The 19,513-nt window shown below is 35.0% G+C and overlaps 1 protein-coding gene across 3 annotated transcripts in view; it reads left to right on the top strand.

The window, feature by feature from the left end:
* The window catches only part of ACOX3 (acyl-CoA oxidase 3, pristanoyl), a 272,680-nt gene that overhangs the window by 86,020 nt on the left and 167,147 nt on the right, over positions 1-19,513 (top strand). The window contains exons 15-18 of one of the 3 annotated variants that reach the window (XM_074229852.1): positions 4,459-4,633; positions 6,020-6,087; positions 9,407-9,493; positions 11,346-12,014. The exons of the other annotated variants lie outside the window; for them this stretch is intronic. Of the exons in view, the coding sequence (XP_074085953.1) occupies positions 4,459-4,633; positions 6,020-6,087; positions 9,407-9,493; positions 11,346-11,465 (450 nt within the window). The 3' untranslated portion in view covers positions 11,466-12,014. Of the gene's footprint in view, positions 1-4,458; positions 4,634-6,019; positions 6,088-9,406; positions 9,494-11,345; positions 12,015-19,513 lie in introns of those variants that run through there. 3 annotated transcript variants of the gene reach the window in all.

The raw sequence follows: 19,513 nt of genomic DNA, 5'->3' as shown, positions 1-19,513 counted from the left end.
TGGGCAAGTCACTTAACCCCACTTGCCAAAAACGAAAAAGAACAAAAGAACTGTGGAGTTTAAACAAAGACCAAAGTCTATTACCTTCATTTTTTTTAAAGCATCTCATATTCAACATGATTTTGCTATCTCTAATATCTTATTTTCTCCTCAAGGATATGATTTCTCTCTCAACACATTCCATTTCAATCAATGTATAGTATGGAAAAATGTAAAGATTATCAGATTGCCTTCTGTGGGGAGATGGGGAGGGAAGGGAGGGTGGGGGAGAAATTGTAAAATTCAAAACCTTACAAAGTGATAGGTAGAAACAACTATTGTATATAATTGGAAAACTAATAAAATATTTTTAAAAAAAGAAAAAAAGGACTCAAGGAAAGCTCCTCATTGGATCTCTGCACAGGCTTTTCCAGTTTAATAGGGGCCTCCAGAAGTTGTATTTATTTAACAGTCTCCAAAAATTTGAACACTCTCTAAGGTGATTTGATATTGAAGTAAAACTTAAATGTTTGGGTGAAATGATTGTTTTTGTAGACCAGCCTGGGAACTGAATCAGCTTTTACAATCATTTTTTCTATGATAAAATACATTCTTTGATCCTTGACAACCAACTGTCACATGACATGTTAGTAGCCAACTTGAACTAAGTTATCATTTCATAGTATTGTTGTAAGGCTCCCATGAGAATATGTTTAGGAAGTGTTTATAAACTTTAAAATGTTACATGTTCTTCATTATTATTATTATTATTGCATGAGATGGTACTTCTTGGGAGATTGTGGAAAAATATTTTTTGAACCTAGAAGTGTTATACATAGACGTGGGTTATTATGTCAGCATACAAGGTATGACATACTTGATATCAACCAGTTATTTCAAAGTTAATTTGGAAAGGTTGTATTGGCTAATATTCATTAAGCATTACTCCTTAAGATGTTAGTGAGCTTTTCTCCTTTTAAAAGATTGTATTTCATAAATAACAAAGCAGTACAACTGAGGGTTTTGAAGATTGTTTTCCCCTTGAATGTTCTTAGGTAGACATTACCAACCAGTAATTTTGAAATATCCATACTTGGAATTCTGGTTAAGTACTTTTTTGGAATCACTAAATCAGGAAAAAAAGATCAATGACTCTTTAGGGCTTTAAATGATTGTTAGATTAGCATGTATTCAAATCCCAGATCAGCCTTGAGGGAAGTGGTTAAAGTTTGCCTTGGCAATCCCAACTTCCCCTTCCTGCTTCAAAATTTTATCCTCCCAAATCATGGTGACATCTCTCCTCAGTTAATTCAAGTTGTTTTTTCCCTAATATTAGAAAATTTTCCCCTAGGAAAGGATTTGATGAGATCATTCACATTAAATAAATAAATTATTGATAGGATTAATGTATTACCCCCACCATATTTTTTTTACAAGTGACAAATCCTTAAGTCAGAGAAATGAATCTTCATGGAATTTCAGTTATCAGTCAGATGAGTTTGGAATAAATTTGGGAGAGGAGTAGACAGTCTTTCCTGGCACCCTTAAAATTAATTAAATTGTGTAGTTGAGTATAGCTAACATAGGTCAGCAGTCACATCAGCAAGTTCTTTCAATAGACTTAATATCTAATTCATCTAGGCCTAGTCACTTGAGTCTTGAAGGGTAGAGAGATGTTTTATAACCACCTCCTCACTTATCTTAGGTTTCTACTCCCCAATGACTTTCCTCATCTAAGGAAGAATCTCTTTGGAAAAGTAAACATAAATGATTTCTGTGTTTCGTCTTCAACAGTCATCATCCACAGCCAGCCATTTCTTTGATCCTCTTCTTGGCCACACTGTAGCTAAAATAAAACAAGGTAAAAGCCCCTTCACATTCATCACCATTATCATTTTATCGTGTGCTCTAATATCCTAACACAGGAATTATATAATCAGACAACTCATATGCATCCTGTTATTTTCCATCTTCTATACTTTTTTAGTCTGTTTGTTAATGTATTGCTTCCTATTGCCTATTTACCATTGCCTGCATTAGTGCTTTCAGACAGTTCTCCTTTGTCCTTTTTGTTAGAATTATTTCTTCTTTTAAAGATCTTCAAAATTGCTTTTTTTTGAGATTTTAACGTGCTTCTTAGGTCAACTTCCTCTGCAAAATATTAGGGCATTGAATCCTAGTTATTCTTTCTCTAAACACTTTGAAGGCTTCTTCTAATCAAGAGCACATAATAATATTAAACTACATTCATGACTTTAACTTCTCTTTAACTCCATGATGATAAGGTGATCACTTGATCTGAAAGTTCCTATTATTTCTACTTTTGCAATTAGTTCCGTGATCTGGTTAGAATTAGGACAACATTGATGTTCTTCTTGCTCCTTTTTTTGCTTTTTGAAGGAGAAAATCAGAATCATCATCATCTTCACATTACACATGTGTTAGCTTTCTTCTTTCTTTTTTTGCAAGGCAATGGGGTTTAGTGGCTTGCCCAAGGCCACACAGCTAGGCAATTATTAAGTGTCTGAGTCTGGATTTGAATTCAGGTACTCCTGAGTCCAGCACCAGTGCTCTATCCACTGCGTCATCTAGCTACCCCTATGTGTTAGCTTTCTCAGTTTGATAAATTTAATAAAATTTGAAAGAAAGTTCTGAAATTAACTCATTAATTAATTATTGGGTTGGTCTGTGGAGAGAGGAAATTTGGATCAAAACAGGAACAACAGAATAGTAAAAGAATGAATGGAGGAATTAGAAATCACTATAAGGACAAAGAATATTTAGGAGGAATGAATCAGCAGGAAAGATGAAAGTATAGTTTATGATCAAAGAAGGCAATTTCACAATTAAAATAGTTTTTTATTTTTTAACAGAAGTAAAATGGTTTGGGATAAAAAAACAAGTCTCTAAGGCATAAGCACTCTTATGATTGACTATATTGATAAGGAAATTGATGAATTTGGAGGAAACTATTTTCAAGGAAAATTAAAACAGGATATTGAAGTTAGGACATGTATTGAGGAGAGGAAGATTATGAGTGAAATATAGAGTTCCTTAAGAAAGGAGGTCCAGTGAATAGTGTACTAGAATATAAAAGCAAGAAAAATTTAGTTAGGATAATATAGAAACTTAGAGTGATGATCTTAGAATTGTGAATCCATAGATACCAAACTTAGAAAGGACTAGAAAAATCATCTAGTGCATGTTATTTCCTATGTATTTTTGGTTTTGATGTCTTTGAAAGATTTTTTTTTTGTTCTGACTTGACTATTTACTCCTGACTTGCCAGATTTTAGGAGCATTCCTTGTTCTTGTGGAATTTTAAAATTTTATGTGTAGATACACATATATTTTCTAGGTCACCTTTTACCCATTTAACATGCAATCTGTTTTTTTTTATCTTTAGCATGTATTTCCAATATGCAATTGTCAAGCATTCTTCAGACATCCTGTGGTCTATTTACTTTTTATTTTTTTGTTTGCTTATTTTGCAAGGCATTGGGAATAAGTGACTTGCCTAAGGTCATATAGCTTAATTACGAAGTGTCTGAGGCTGGATTTGAGCTCAGTTCCTCCTGATTCCAGGGCAGATGCTCTATCTACTGCTCCACCTAGCTGCCCCTGTTTACATTTTAAAATACTAGTCTTAGTTTTGTTTCTGACTGTCCAGCGTGATGCCATAGTTCCATTTTCTACACTTAAGTAACTGCTGTCTCCCATGAAAGTTTTTGTGGTATTACTCATTATATACTGTGATTGAAAATTCTTTCATTTTAGTTAAGTGCTTTTAGCATCTCTTCTAAACTACATTTCTCAGAATGTTTCCAAAGATTTTCTCAGTTATCACAGCAGAATTTTTATGAAATCCCCCAAAGTCTCACTATTGCTTATTTGCCATTGCCTGAATCCTTCCTTTACTCACCACACCGTACTCACTTAGTTCTGTGACAGGTCTCCTTCCATCTCAAATGATACCTTCTTCTGGAAAGCTTGTGTCTTGCCAGCAGCTGCCCTCATTCCTTTCCCAAAGATCATCTTTTCCCTTCTTCTGCATTTATCATGTTATAATTTATCATACAATTATTTGTGTACATATTTTAACTTCCCAACTAAAATATATGCCCTTTGAGGTCAAGGACCATTTCTTAATTGTCTTTATATCTTAGAGTCTATGAATTAAACAGAGGAAGTAAGGACTTGACCTATGATTTCATTGGGATAAAGAAGTCGAAAATGAGAAAGCTCCCTTTGCTATCACAGGTCAGCAATTTCAGGTCTTAAAGAGTTAACCCAAGCACCAAGAGTTTAAATGACTTGTCTAGAGTCATCAGCCAGGACACACCAGAAGCAGCCTGTGAACCTTGGTCTCCTAGGCTTCTAGGACAGCCCTCTACTTTTCCCACACTGCTCAGGAAAGCTGCTTTAGGCATTGTATGAATGAATGCTGGGTAAGTTCTTTTTATGTGATTTTTTTTCAAGGTGTACTACTGCCATACCCTCGCTCTTGTTTTCATTGAACACACAGTGTTACAGAGATATCATGACTTTACTCACCAATCCAGTACACCAGCACCTCTTCAACCTGTCCTGAAGCGTCTCAGTGCTTTATATGGACTCTGGGCTCTAAGTAAACATATGGCAGTGTTCTATCAAGGTGAGTCTTCCCTTTATCATATGACACAAAAGCAGCAGTACCCATGGTTTTTGAAAATGAGAAATATTCTCATTGAGAGGGAAACCAACAGAGTCCATTTTTGCTTAAGTTGATATTACCCACTCACATTGTGGCCTTCTCTCAGTTTGATACTTCAACTTGAGGATAATATGGGGCACTAACCATAACAAAATTATACCCTAAAAATATCAAATTATGCTCTAAAAATCTATATTTATACTCTAAAATCTATACTCTGAATCTAAATCTATACTCTAAAAATAGCCATAATAAAGATATACTCTAAAAATAATCAAATAGAAAGAGTAAAAGACAAATCAGAGTGAGATATATACCATACACTTTTGCACATTGAAATTATTTGCTAGTACTCTGCCTTTTTGAACAGCCATATAAAATTTTCTTTTTGTCTGTACTAATCAACTTGGAATTTTATTGCCCCAATTGCTTACCATGTTTTGTAGTCACAGAGATGTCACTCTGTATTCATCCTTTTTCAAAATAATTTATTAAAAGTTAATAGGGGGGAGGCTAGGTGGTGCAGTGGATAGAGCACTGACCCTGGAGTGAGGAGTACCTGAGTTCAAATCCAGCCTCAGATGCTCAATAATTATGTAGCTTTGTGAGAAGTACCCATTTATTATTTCATAAAAATTCTTTTTAATTTGTTTTTCACAATAATAAATGTTAAAAATGAAAGCATTTTTTGTGTCATAGTCCTCAATGACAGTCTGATGAAGCCTTTGGACCCCTTTTCAGAATAATGCTTTTAAATATGTGAAATAAAATACCTAGGATTACCAAAGGAAACCAATTATATTGAATTAGTTTTCAATATATGTATGTGTGAATATATACATGTAAGCACAAGTTCACAGAGCCTAAATTGAGAACCTCTTGTTTTAATTTTCATAGCCCTGAGGCTATGAAATTTTTATATATTGTTGGAAAAGAACTAGGAATTAGGAGATCCTAAGAAAAATCATTCAACCTTTTTCAATCTATGAAAAATGGAAATTATAAATCCTGCCTTATATCCCACATAGGGTTTTTGTGAGATTTAAATGGAATACCAGATATGAAAACATAAAGCAGTATTAAAATATTAGAAATTCGTGATATGGTTCTAATGGAACAAAGATAAATGAAAGACAGATTAAGTTATGGAAAAACGAAGCTAACATTTAACAGAATAAATAGTACTTTTGTGGGCCTGATAGTTTGGAAACTATTTTCATGGTTACATGAATATTTTAAAACTGTTCTATTAATTTAGAATCCAGGACAATTTCTAAAATGTAATCCATTCTTATTTGTATTACTGTATATATGTATTGATACATATAATGCTATGTATACTTGCAGGTGGATATTTTTCTGGCGAACAAGCAGGTAAAATGATAAAGAATGCTATTTTGGAATTGTGTACAAAGGTAAGTCTGAGTAACTTATTGTGCTGAGTATTAATGACATTCTATAGTAAATCTCAAATGAAATCTTCATTTCACCATAACTTTTGGACACATTTAACTTTTAAGGGAAATCAACAACAAAACTATACAAAACAAATGTAAGTCAGCGGTTGAATCAGACAACTAATGCTTTTGGAAAGTTCATACAGTTGTAGAATATTAGAACCTTAGAACAAAGGCTGGGTGTCCTTAGCTAAGTACTTAGAAAATAGAATCTCAAAATGGAAGGGTTCTTAAAGCTAGGTGTTAGAGCCAGACCTTTGATTTCATCTACTGAAAATTTCCTCATTTACTGATGGGGGAACTGAGGCCCAGAGTGGAACTGAGCCCCTAGCTCATTCAAAGTGGTTAGCAACAGATCTGAGGTTTGGAACCCAAGTCTACCAGGTCCTAGTCAGATACTCTTTGGGAATTAGTGAGGGAGCTGAGACTATTTTAGATCAAAATCCTGCAATTTCTACATTAAATATCATAGGATGGTAGGGTGAAAGAGATTTTAAGAAATTTTGTAACCCAACTTTCTCTTACATAGATAAAAGGAAGTAAGGCTTAAAAAGAAGAGATGTCTTAGCCATGGGAACATAGTGATTTCATAGCAAAGACAATTTTAACTCAAGTAGTCTGTCTTCAGTATTCTTACTATTACTATAGAATACTAGAATATTTTTTCCTCATCTACAATCACATTTAATTGATTACTCTTTTGATGATAGATCCTGCAATTCAGTTCTCAGAAGTAAATTATTTTCACTTTGCTTTGTACTGAGGCAGAAAAAATGTATTGATTCATGTTTAACGATTTTCAACAGTTATGAAATAAGTTTTTCAATTAGCTTAAAAATTCAGTTAACCAAAGTATCCAATTCCCAGAAAAGTTGCTGTATTTTACTCTGATGAGTATGAATGAAAGTAGACATCTACCAATACTTTATTTAATGCCATTTCAAATGTTCCTTGACAAAATAGCCCACAAGTTTTTCATATCCTTATTATTAGGATATAAAAGATTATTTGTGTTCAGTTTATACCTGGGACCCAAACATGAATATGATGATTAGATCATAATGAGACAGGTTAACTATGCCAAATTGTTGCAAATCTGTCACTAAAGAATCACCATACTGACTCTCTGCCCATCGTTGCTGAAATGCCATGTTGAAATGCACACTGCTATGGGAGACCCACATCCACATGGGCCAGGACTCCCACAGTATCTGGGCCAGCACCAGAAGTCCTGTTTCCTATTAATCATCTTTGAGGTGAAGATGGTTCTGAAAGAGGCTATGACAAGGATATCTTTGCACAATATTCCCTTCATTGTAATCTGTATAATGTCCAAGTCATACCATTATTCATTAGATGTCATGGTTTTCTTTGATTGAAAAGGATAAAGTCAATCATTTATGTGCCACTCATGACTGTAAAGAATATGCCATTTGACCAAATATAGACTGTATTTCTTTTGCAAATTATTTTTTTCTAAAAAGCAACAATTTAGTGTAGCCTATGCTTTTGAATGCCATGTGTACACCTGCTTAAAAAAATTGGTTTATGGAGAACTCACACAGGGTAAGAACTGTCAAGGGGGTTAGAAGATGTGATAAGAACTAAAGGTCTCTCTTAAGAACTTTAGAATTGATTGTGAAGCATGGGAGACACAGACACAGGACTGACCACCCAGGATGTTGTGTTCTTATCACAGTGTGTGTTGTGCTCCATGAATTAGGCAGAATGGAAGTAGCTCTAAGGAAATGTGTGACATACTTGAGTTTAGAACAAATGCCCCAGGTATTCACATGGACCAATTGCATCCAACCTGAGGTAGAGCATTTCAAGCTCATATGGGTCTGACCAGTCACACTGTAATTTGTCTCTAACATGGTGATGTCATTTTAATCTTCTTCAGTAATAAAGGATAAGAACCAAACTTTTAAGAAAATATCTTTTGTCAGAAGGATCAAAAACACAATTTTTATAAAAAACTTATAGTTTTATATATCTTGTGAAATTACTTTTTGATTAATGCTTATGATTTTCCTTTCTCAAAGATTTCATTTTAGAATCTCAACCTATATTTGGTGTAACCTAATATTCCAATTTACATCCTTTACTGTTTCATTTCCATAAGATTTAAAATAGTCACAAACATATTATGTACTTGAGATAACTCTTTAAAAAAATATGTGGGCAAGTCAAATACAATTTTGAGCTTTCTATTAGAATTTTTTAAAGTTCTTCTGTATTAATAGTTATTAGTTGATTCAATTACTAATTAACTTATAGTCTTGGATTCTGTTATAATGTGAATCAGCTTTCTTACATTTCATAGTTTCAGACTGTTACTCTCACTCCCAGCCTCCTCTCTTGAAAACCTGTGCTGTTGTGAGTGATATAGGAGACAAGGCAAGGAGATATGTGTGACTGATTCTGTGAAAATTCATCCTCACTGCTAGAAAAAAGATGAAAGGAAACTCAGGTGCAATTCTTTATAATGAAAAAACAATATTTACTTGTTATTTTGAATCTAGTGTGTCTGTCCATCACAATAAAATGTGTACTTCTTAAATATTAGTTTAAAATAAAACAATATGAATATCTAATTTTATTTATTATATTTTCTGTATGTAATTTGTTGAACTTTATGAAGTATTATGTACTAACTTGGCAGTCACAAACTAGACTTAAAATGTTTTCATGATCCCACTTTTCTATTACAGCAATTCATTTTAACCATATAACAAAATATTTTTAAATAATGTTTTTGCATTCCAAAGGAATTCCTTTGAGACCTCCTTATATAGATTTTATGTGTCATCGTGAATAATAGTATATGTAATAACTGAGTAATAAAATATTACTGAGGATCATGGGACATTTTTTATTACTTTACCAGTTGGTCATAAACGTCTTGTCTTATGTTGTTCTTGATATATTTTTCTAACTAAAACAGAGAGTGACCTGGCAAAAAAAGGGCTAATAAAAAGACAAGAATAGGAAAACAGTTTTAAAAAAATTAATGAGTTGCAAGGAAATCATTTTTATGAGTGTACCTGGCCTAATTGAAAATAAGTAAAGGATAACATGGTAAAAATATTAAAATGCAAACTAAAGAAACCTCTTATACAGGCCAATAAAAAATAATGTGTTAGTAATAGATCTGTGTGTGACAGCTTCAATTGCTGGTAGGTTATGGCAACAACTCGACTATAACTCTTTTACTCCCTGGTAACCATAGAGACCCTAAGGAGCTGCCAAGTTTATGAACTTTGTTTTCAAACAGCTGAAAGATGATGCAGTTGCCCTGGTAGATGTCATCGCTCCTCCGGACTTCATTCTGAACTCACCAATTGGCAGGGCTGATGGCGAGGTAAAGAGGAAACCTTTCTTTGTTTTGGAAAAATAACTTATGGAAATGGGCAAATGAGGAAATTGAGAACTTACAAGGTTGACCCCAGCTGTTCTCAAAGAGAACATAAGGGATGCAATCAGCATCAGAGGAGAGAACATTCACACCAAGACAACCACAGGAGATTGAAGTCTTGAACACCTCGATGTTCTTGGGGTCTCCAAGGTCCTTTGAAGTTCTCAACTTTTATAATTCTGAGCAGAGATAAAAAACACAATCTAACAACTGGTGATCAGATGATTAATAATCATTTGATGTGGTTTAAAAAAACAAACCTTGTGGTGATACTGGTAGTTCAACCATTTGTGGAGTTCTTATTAAATATGAATCCAGCTATATTTGATTTTCTAGAGATTCATTAAATCAAGTCTCAAATTGTGAAGTGAAATATTGAGTTTGTGACATGTGAAGAAATAATAGACTAAGCCAGTATGTATCAGGAAATGAAAAATAAACAAAATTGGGAAAAGGAGGACTCCAGAAGGAAAGGTTAATAAATATATACACACACACACACACACACACAGAGTTTCTTCTAAGCTAAAGTTGTCTAGACTAGTCAGATGTCCAACATACTATTTAAATTGATCTTTTCTGGCTCATTAAAACTAAAGAAGTTTCTTTTTAAAAGTTTATTAGTAGGGTAGCTGGGTGGCACATGGGTAAAGCACTGACCCTGAAGTCAGGAGTACCTGAGTTCAAATCCGACCTCAGACACTTAATAATTACCTAGCTGTGTGGTCTTGGGCAAACCATTTAATCCCATTGCCTTGTACAAACTTTAAGATGTGATAAGAACTAAAGGTCTCTCTTAAGAATCAATGAGAATGTAGCTAAGTCATACCTGAGTTTGTAGCTGCACTTATCTTTCCCAGCTCATAGTATATAGAGAAAACATTCATGCCATATATTTAGGATCAGATAAAGGATGTCTTTCCCAAGAACACTTTTACTAATAAAATTAATGTGTTGAACTTCTGTGAATGTCTCAAAAAAGGGTAGTTATCATGTAGACTTTCAAAATCGCAGGTTCTCCTTGCTGGAAGGGATCCCACAGACCCTCTAGTTCAACTTATTACTAATCAAGAATTCTTTCTGCAATGTCTCCAACAAGTAATTATCCAGACTTTGAGGGGAAAACCTAGAAAATGGCCCTTTCCACTTTGGGTAGTTGTAATTGTTAGGCAGTCTTATTTTTTTTTTCCACTGACACCAAGCCTAAATATGTTTTTCTGCAATTTCAACCCATTGCTATTAGTTCTGTCCTAAGAAATCAACAATGCAAATCAATCCCTCTTCCACTGAAGACAACCAGCATATACTCCCTTAAGCCTTCGTTCATCAAGGTCAAACTTGATTATTACATGGCATCATCTCAGAGGTTATCATGTTAGTTGTGTTCTTCTGGCTGGCAACTCTTCACCTCATCAGAATCCTGTACCCTAACTGAATATAGTAATTCAGATATATCCCACCCATAGTAGTATACAATGGAATTTATTATTTTCCTCTTTCAGAACATTGTGACAAAGATTATATGACTTTTTTTTGGTAATGTAACAGTTTTGATCCACAAAAATTCCCAGATCTTTTTTCTGTGAAAGGACACACCTTTCCTCTTTTGTATTTGTTGTTGTCTTTATATACTATATTTTGTAATTTTATTTCAGTCTTTCTTTTTACTGACAAATACATTTTATTAATAACATATTAAAATTCTGCTATGAACTGTTAGTACACATTTTTGCGTACTTGAAACAAAAATTTGAGTTACATATACATTCATCTAAACAACCTGTTTCTGTTTTTGCAGCTGTATAAAAACCTCTGGTCCACTGTCCTTCAAGGAAACAAAGTCCTAGAGAGGGCATCATGGTGGACAGAATTTTCTACCTACAAACCCACCATAGGAAGTTTGAAATCAAAACTCTAGGTCCAGCATGAATGCCAAGTCCACTAGTTGGACATTTATCCTTGAACATTTGCGTCATTTTTGCCTTCAAAGATCCTGGGCACAGAGGGCTATCATGATGGCATCCCTACTTATGGAAGACTTTGGACTACCATTGTCCAGAAGACAACACCACCATTTTCTGGGATAATACATATACTTGTATCAATCAATTACAGATCTAGGGGCACCAATCTTGTTTAATAATAGTTGATTCCCTTGCATGATCAAGGGATAATTTATAATCTACCATTGTAATTTTCATGCCTATCATGATTTGCTACATAACATGGAAATGGGGAAAAGTATATCAAAATTGATGATGGAAAACACTATATAGGTAATTTGAACTTCATATGCTCTATTTTCATACGTAAATTGTTAAGCAAAGTCAATCACTAAGTGCCTTCTTTGTGAAATTTATTGTATTAATTGCTGAGGAAGATAACAGATCCTTCAAGGGGCTCACAGTCTAACAGTCTGATAATACATATAACATATATATATATATATATATATATATATATATAATTCATAACAGAATATGATACAAGTAAAAGACAAATTCAAAATTCTGTGAAATAAAATTAAAGACATAATTTCCAGGAAGGAAAATCAATGAAGACTTAATGGAGGAGATGGCATTTGAATAGTATAAGCAGTTAGAAGTGGCAAAGGAGGACATTCCATGTGAGCAAAAACTGGGAAGGTAGAAAGTATGGAGTATGTGCCTTGCCCACAGTTGGTGCTCGGCAAACAGTCATTCCTCATCCAAGTATTCCTTTGACCTTTTGAATCAAGCTGGGAATATCTGCTTCACTAAGAACTTCATTGAGCCATATGATATCTACTCTTAACCTAGATTAACTTCTTTTACATAATCATTGCAATTCAATTTCATTAATCTGGACTAGATGAGGGAACAAACAGTCTCAATGATGAATTTTGGGGAGCACTGTAGTTTCATTACTTTTAAGCATTTAATTGGAACTTATCATTGAGGAAATGTTTTTAAGCAGAAAGAAGAAATGTAGACCTCACTTGCTAAGTCATTGCTAATTTAAGACATTATATCATTTGTTCTCTTCAATAATTAAACCTGTTTCTCCTTTTCATCCGGTGAAATAAATCAACTGCAATTTTGTATATAGTATTCATTTTTTTTAGTAACTTGTTTTCTATAACTAACACAAAGGTAATTGCAGATCAGGTTCATTTTCTATAAATTCTGAATTAATATAATTGGAATTTGACTACATATTTCTAACTGAATCTGATCAGAATTGATCGATGATAAAATCAAATTTAAAATGTTAGATAAAAGATTGCTTCAAATTTTTTTTGGTTCCCACAATTTTATTTATTTAGTTCCTACAAATTTTATTTGTATTTAGTTTGGTTATCTCTTGGACACTAGTGTATCTACAGTAAAGAGTATAAAGTTTCCAATGTAATTTAGGGCCAAACTGGTCTTTCCTGGATTCTGGTTGGGCTCAGTCTTCTATTCAGGTGACAGTAGCAATTTTTTCTTCCTTTGTTACTTGGTGTAACAAAGTATGCTTTTCAAAAACCCATAGATTTTAGATGGAAAGTGGTAGATTGCAAATCCCTTAGTCCACTGCCCTAATTGTATAGGAGAGGAAAGAATAAAGGAGTAGGTAGAGCAAGTGAAGGACAGAGTTGGGACTTAGCACTTGGTATTGCTTGGTGAACAAAGCAAAGGCATTTCACTTTTAAACTCTTTGAAAATTAATCTCCTACTTTTAACAAAATTACAAATCATCCCTAAGTCTAGATCTATCCAATATAGTAAGATTGAAGAATATCCAGGGAAAGGTACTCAGGTTGTGAGAGATCTCCCAACCAAATTAGCATCTGTTGAAGGAACCAGGGATGTCTAATTGGAGAAGATGGGATACTAGGAGGAGTATGGAATAGGAATTAAATTTGTTATATTTGGCCCCAGAGGGAAGAAGTAAGAACAATAAATGGCAGTTACAGAGAAGCATAATGTTTAATTTGTGAATTCAAGGCAGAGATAGACTATTATTCAGACAACTCCTCTAACTGTGGTTTGCTGATTTACTTATTGGTCTTTGTTCCTTCTGAGATCCCTTCCAACTTGAGCAATTATTTAGCGTGTTTCATTTGTGTTCTTCCTTTGTGTTGTCTAACACCTCATATATATTAACTCTCAAAGATGCATATACAAAAAAATGAAGTCAACAATAGTGATTTTAAATGAATAGATTTCTTCTAAGTGGCCCTCATTGAAATGTAACTGTGACACCATGGCCAGCGCTATTTTGTATAACTTCCACAGGCATTTATCAACTTTCAACATAGGTTTCCATTCATTTTTCTTCCTCAGCTGGGTCATTGCAGAGACTAAAGGGTTCTGTAGTGGATTAGTCTTAATCAATTCCTCAATGTAACCTCCTATAAAAAGATCTAAATGATTTCTGTCTAGTTCCAGAAGCATTAGCTAAAACAAACAAAGTTGCATAAATCCATTTGACATCCTTTAATGACTTAGATGATTCCCTGTATTATTTCCAAAGATATATCTTTTCATCAATGTCGATACTTCTCCCACTTGAGAGTTTCCTTTCTATCATAGCAGATGGTCTTCATAAGTTATTAGTGAAATAGTTATCATCTGATGGCCAGTATCCTGGTGATAAGCCTCTCAGATATAGCATTCACTCAACGAGGCTATATTTTCTTTCCAGCTCTACAAGTCTGAGCTTTCACATTGCTGATGTTCCATTAAAGTATCCAAGGGTACTTGTGGCTATGATGATGCATTAGATGTGAACTTCAGCAGAGATTATCTAAAATGTAATTAGAAAATATTCTATTTCTCATCTCAGATACTAGCTGTGTGACCCTCATTACTAAATCTTTGAGATTCTCATATGCAAAATGGAAGTTTTACCACCTACCTCCCTAGATTACTGTGAGATTAAAATGGGATAATATTTAAAACTGTATTTTGAACCTTAACTGTAAAAATTCTAACTTCCTTCTCTTTCTCCCTTCACAATCTAGGTCTAATCTTACTTATACTTCTACATTATATTACTTCCTTTTTAATGTCAAATGCTCCAGCCAGTCTGGTCAGTTTTCCCACTTTGCTCAATATTTTAAAATGAGCATCTAGCATAACTTCATTATGTTCATGAGATGGAGGGAGCAGCGCCAGCCTCCCAGCCTCCCAGGTTTACATCCTAGGTGTAACTTGAATCCTCTGACTCACTCTTTCCCCCATATCTAACTAACTTTAAGTTTCTACCTGCTCTCACAACATGTCTCTTTTCTACCCCCTTCTTTCCTCTGACAATGCTTCCATCCTAGTGCAGGTCCTCATCACTGCATACCTAGACTATTGAAATAGACTTCTGCTTGGTATCTCTACCTCACGTCTCTCAACACTTAGCAGTCATTCTACTTTAGAAGCTTCCTATCACCTCCATGATCAAAAAATCCTGTTTGGTTTTTAAAACCCTTCATTACCTGATCCTTTCCTACCTTTCCAATTGTCTTATACTTTATACCTCCCCATGTATTCTGTGATTAAGTGATCCTGACCTCTGTGCTTCCTTAAATAAGACTCTGCATTTTCACTGTTTGTTCTCCTTGGCTGGAATGCTGCACATTAACCCTTAATTTTTTTAAAAAATTTTAATTTGTTGAAATGGCACTGAAGACTGACCACAGTGTCCTTAACATCATTTCTCATCTGGTGCTGTGTTTGACTGCCAATCATGGAACCTTACACCTTAGGACATCATAAGAATCACAATTTAGGTGATCAAAGGGCAATGGAAAGATGCATGGTGGATGTTTGTACCTATTACTTAAAATTATTTGTATGCATGATGCTTGTCCTTCATTCTCAAAGAAAATCATGATAGTAGGGAGGTGACATGGAAAGTACATGAAATAGATTTGAATGAGGGTGAGCTGTGCTAAGTCACCAGCCTCACTTTCTCCTCCAGAGTCCAGATATGAATTAGAACAACTGGAGATGACCCTGGATGTGAGGTATTCAGGGTTAAATAACTTGCCTAAGGTCACACAGCTAAGTACGTGTTGAGTGCCTACATCAGATTCAAACTTGTCCTTCTGACTCCAAAGTCAGTGCTCTATCCACCTAGCTACCCCTTACTTTCATATAATCAGTGGCATAAAGGACACCATGTAATAGTCTACATAAAAGGCAGGGAAGGCTCATTCAAGTAGCAAGAGTAAAGGATAACAGATGGACAGTTCATCCTAGGGTTTCACAGTTATCCATAAAATTATAAAAAACATTATGCTCCCAAGTGCAGCTTTATGGAAAAACACAGTTAAGCATTGGAGAAGATGAAAAGCTATGGAGATGACCAACTACAAAGGGAAAGGGAGCTATCTCTTCTACAGATCAGGGATCTATTTTAAAGGAGTCCATAATGTCTCCTATATCTCTGATTGTCTCTCTCTCTGTCTCTCTCTGTGTCTCTCTCTCTGTCTCTCTGTCTCTGTCTCTGTCTCTCTCTGTGTCTCTCTCTCTGTCTCTATCTATCTATCTATCTATCCATCTATCTATCTATCTCTCACCCTCTCTCTCTCCTTCCATAGATGTGGTGTATTCACACTCACCCACAGGTGTGTGTGTGGGAAAAGCTTAGCAGGTGTTAAAGATGCAGTTATTGGAGAACCTGTGACATACTCAAGACTGCCCAAACCCTTTAGGGCAGGTTATTACTAAATAACTTGTTGTATAAGACTTTCCCCAAAGACACGCACACACACAACAGAGGGAAATACGACATAGTCATACAGAGAAGCCATCAAGATTTGCCAGATGATGCCACTTTTCCCGCAATGTGGTATCCCTCTGGCCCTCTTTTTTGTCTTCTCCCTGATGGCTCAGTTCTGCTGTCTTGGGACCAATCTAGTAGCACCCTCTTAGATACCTAGTGATGTAAGTTTGAATAAACTGGATACAGGCAGTCTTAGAAGGAAATGAAGAGCAGTGCCCTCATCAGGAGGGTTGCGGGAAGCCACTGCCTTCCTGATTGTGTAAATTTTGATCTCTAAAACCTGTTAAGTGTTCTTGGGGTTTATTGGCCCCAAATCACAATAGGTATCATTGATCAGCCAACAACAGGGTCAGACCACACCTACCTTGGTCATTATTTGGGGGACTTACTGAGGGTGAATGAAAATAGTTTCTATTTTGACCAGAAACCCCAAGGGTCTTCCCCTCCCAGAGTGATTTTTTTTTGACCAGGTAAAAGAAATCCTTTGCTTCTTTTTTTACTTACCTAGCTCAATCACTGAATGGATGTTGTCCCAGTCACACTGACACTGCTTAAATATGCCAAGGTCTCCCACTGTATCCAGGATCATCATCTCCAATCCACCTGATCCACATTTGGCCTTCGTCCCAAAAGGTCCTGAGGAGAAAGTTGGACTGGTTTCTGCACAGCCTCTCCTCACTCAAATCCAACTCACTTGCCTATCGTGACATTATCTCCTTGATGTCACTGTCCTCTTTGAGAACAAAAGACAAACACCTCCCCGTCTTTCCTGCTCTCTCAAACACATTCAGAGAGTTCTAGGTCGCCCCCTCCCCGCCCCAACTTTAAGCATTAGTATAGTCTTAAAAGGACAGGATTCTTAAGGGATAAAAATAGAACCTAAAAATTATTGCTCGATTTATTCTCCATGTGTTTCTGTTTGAAGTTCTCTTCAATCATTTTGCTAGATTCACTATCAGTTCTTAAGATCTCTCTAGATTTCATACCTCCTAATTAACCAGCTTTTGCAAACAAAACAGCTGCTTAGGAATACATTCATTTGTTATAATCCTGAGGGTGATTTTGGATTTTTCAAAATCTCATTAACCACAGATAAAACAAGTGAGCTGGACTAGATGAATGAATTTGGAATTGTTTCAACAAACATTTATGAAACTCCTAAATTTGCAGGACTCTCTATGTTTATTACTTTACATTTAAAGATATAAAAAGGTAATACAATTTAATGTCTTTATGGAGTTTATAATATACCTGGAGGCATATGTAGATAAACTGTATATGTATAGAAGCAGGGAGTAGCAGCTAAGTTGGGCAGTAGAGTTCTGGACCTGGAATCAGGAAGAACTAAGTTCAAATCCAATCTCGGAACTTAACTGTGTGGTCATAGGCAAGTTACTTTGTCTCAGTTTTCTTCTCTGTAAAATAATCTGCAAAAGGAAATTGCAAGCCACACCAGTATCTCGGCCAAAAAAACCCCAAACAGGGTCACAAAAAAAGTTAGACATGACTGAACAGATTGAACAACAACAGAAACAGGGAGGTCCAGGGATTTATGGATGATTACCTGTTCTGGAGAGCACTAACAATCTTTAGTAAATGAGTATCAGATTTAAGGGAATGCCTGGCAAGGTAATCTGTCAATCAATAAATAAACATTCAGTGCTGATTATTTGGTAGGCACAGTGATGAGAAATGGGTTTACAAAAAAAAAAAGTTAAAAATAGTCTAGTTCTTAAAGAGCTCACAATCGAATGGAGGTCAAAGTCAGAAGTCCACAAAAGCAACATCTGTGGAGAGAAAACTGCAAGAGATATAGGAGAACATGAACTGTATCTGGGAGCAGAGGGTCAGTTTAGGATTAAGACTGGGGGAAATAAAGACATTTCATCTAGAATAAGATAGGACAGGCACCTTGATCAAGGCAAGTTTGTATATGTTGGAAACTGGCTCAAGAAAGAATCATCTTTTTAAAAAAAAATCATGTATTTTATTTGCTTTCCAATGACATATAATGATAGTTTCTACCAATCATTTTTTACAAGGTTTTAAATTTAAATTTTTTTCCCTCCCTCCCTTCCCCTCCCCCCAACAGAAGGCAATCTGATAGTCTTTATATTTGCTTCAATGTATGCATAGATCAAAATTGAATGTGTTGAGAGAAGAAACAGATCCAAAAGGAAGAAAAAAAACACTTTAGAGATAGCAAAATTATGCAATACATGAGCAACTTTTAAAAACTGAAGATAATATGCTTTGGTCTTCATTTAAACTCCACAGTTCCTTCTCTGGATACAGATGGTATTCTTCATCACAGATGCTCTAAAATTGTCTCTGATTATTGCACTGATGGAGTGAGCAAGTACATCAGGGTTGATCATCACCCCGTGTCGTTGTTAGTGTGTATTATGTTCTTCTGCTTCTGCTCACTTCACTGAGCATCAAGTCATGCAATTCTTTCCAGACTTTTCTGAAATTTCAGCCCTAATGATTTTTTATAGAACAGTGTTCCATAACATATATATGCCACAGTTTGTTCAACCATTCCCCAATTGATGGTCATTCCCTCAATTTCCAGTTCTTGGCCACCACAAACAGAACTACTATGTATATTTTTGTACATGTGGGGTTTTTACCCTTTTTCATGATCTCTTCAGGATGCAGACCCATTTGTGGTATTGCTGGATCAAAGGGCATGCACATCTTTATTGCTCTTTTGGGGATAATTCCAAATTGCTCCCCAGAAAGGCTGGATCAGTTCACAGTCCCATCAACAATGCATCGGTGTCCTAGATTTCTCACATCCCCTCCAACATTGAACATTGTCCTTTCTGTTCATATTGGACAATCTGAGAGTGTGAAGTAGTACCTCAGAGGTGCTTTAATTTGCATTTCTGTAATCAATAATGATTTTGAGCAATTTTTCATGTTTATAGATATTTTTAATTTCCTCATCTGAGAATTGCCTTTCCATATCCTTTGACCATTTGTCAATTGGGGAATGGCATTTTTAAAATACATTTGATGCAGTTCTCTATTTTAGAAATGAGTCCATTGTCAGAAACAAAAATTGTAAAATTTTTTTCCCAATTTACTACATTGCTTTTGCTCTTGGTTGTAGTAGTTTTGTTTGTACAAAAGCTTTTCAATTTAATGTAATCAGAAATATGCAGTTTGTTTTTTTATAATGTTCTCTTATCTCTTCTTTGGTCATAAACTGCTCTC

This window comes from Macrotis lagotis, chromosome 3 (assembly GCF_037893015.1).
Source record: "Macrotis lagotis isolate mMagLag1 chromosome 3, bilby.v1.9.chrom.fasta, whole genome shotgun sequence".
Taxonomy (NCBI): domain Eukaryota; kingdom Metazoa; phylum Chordata; class Mammalia; order Peramelemorphia; family Peramelidae; genus Macrotis; species Macrotis lagotis.
This window is presented reverse-complemented; position numbering and strand designations above follow the sequence as displayed.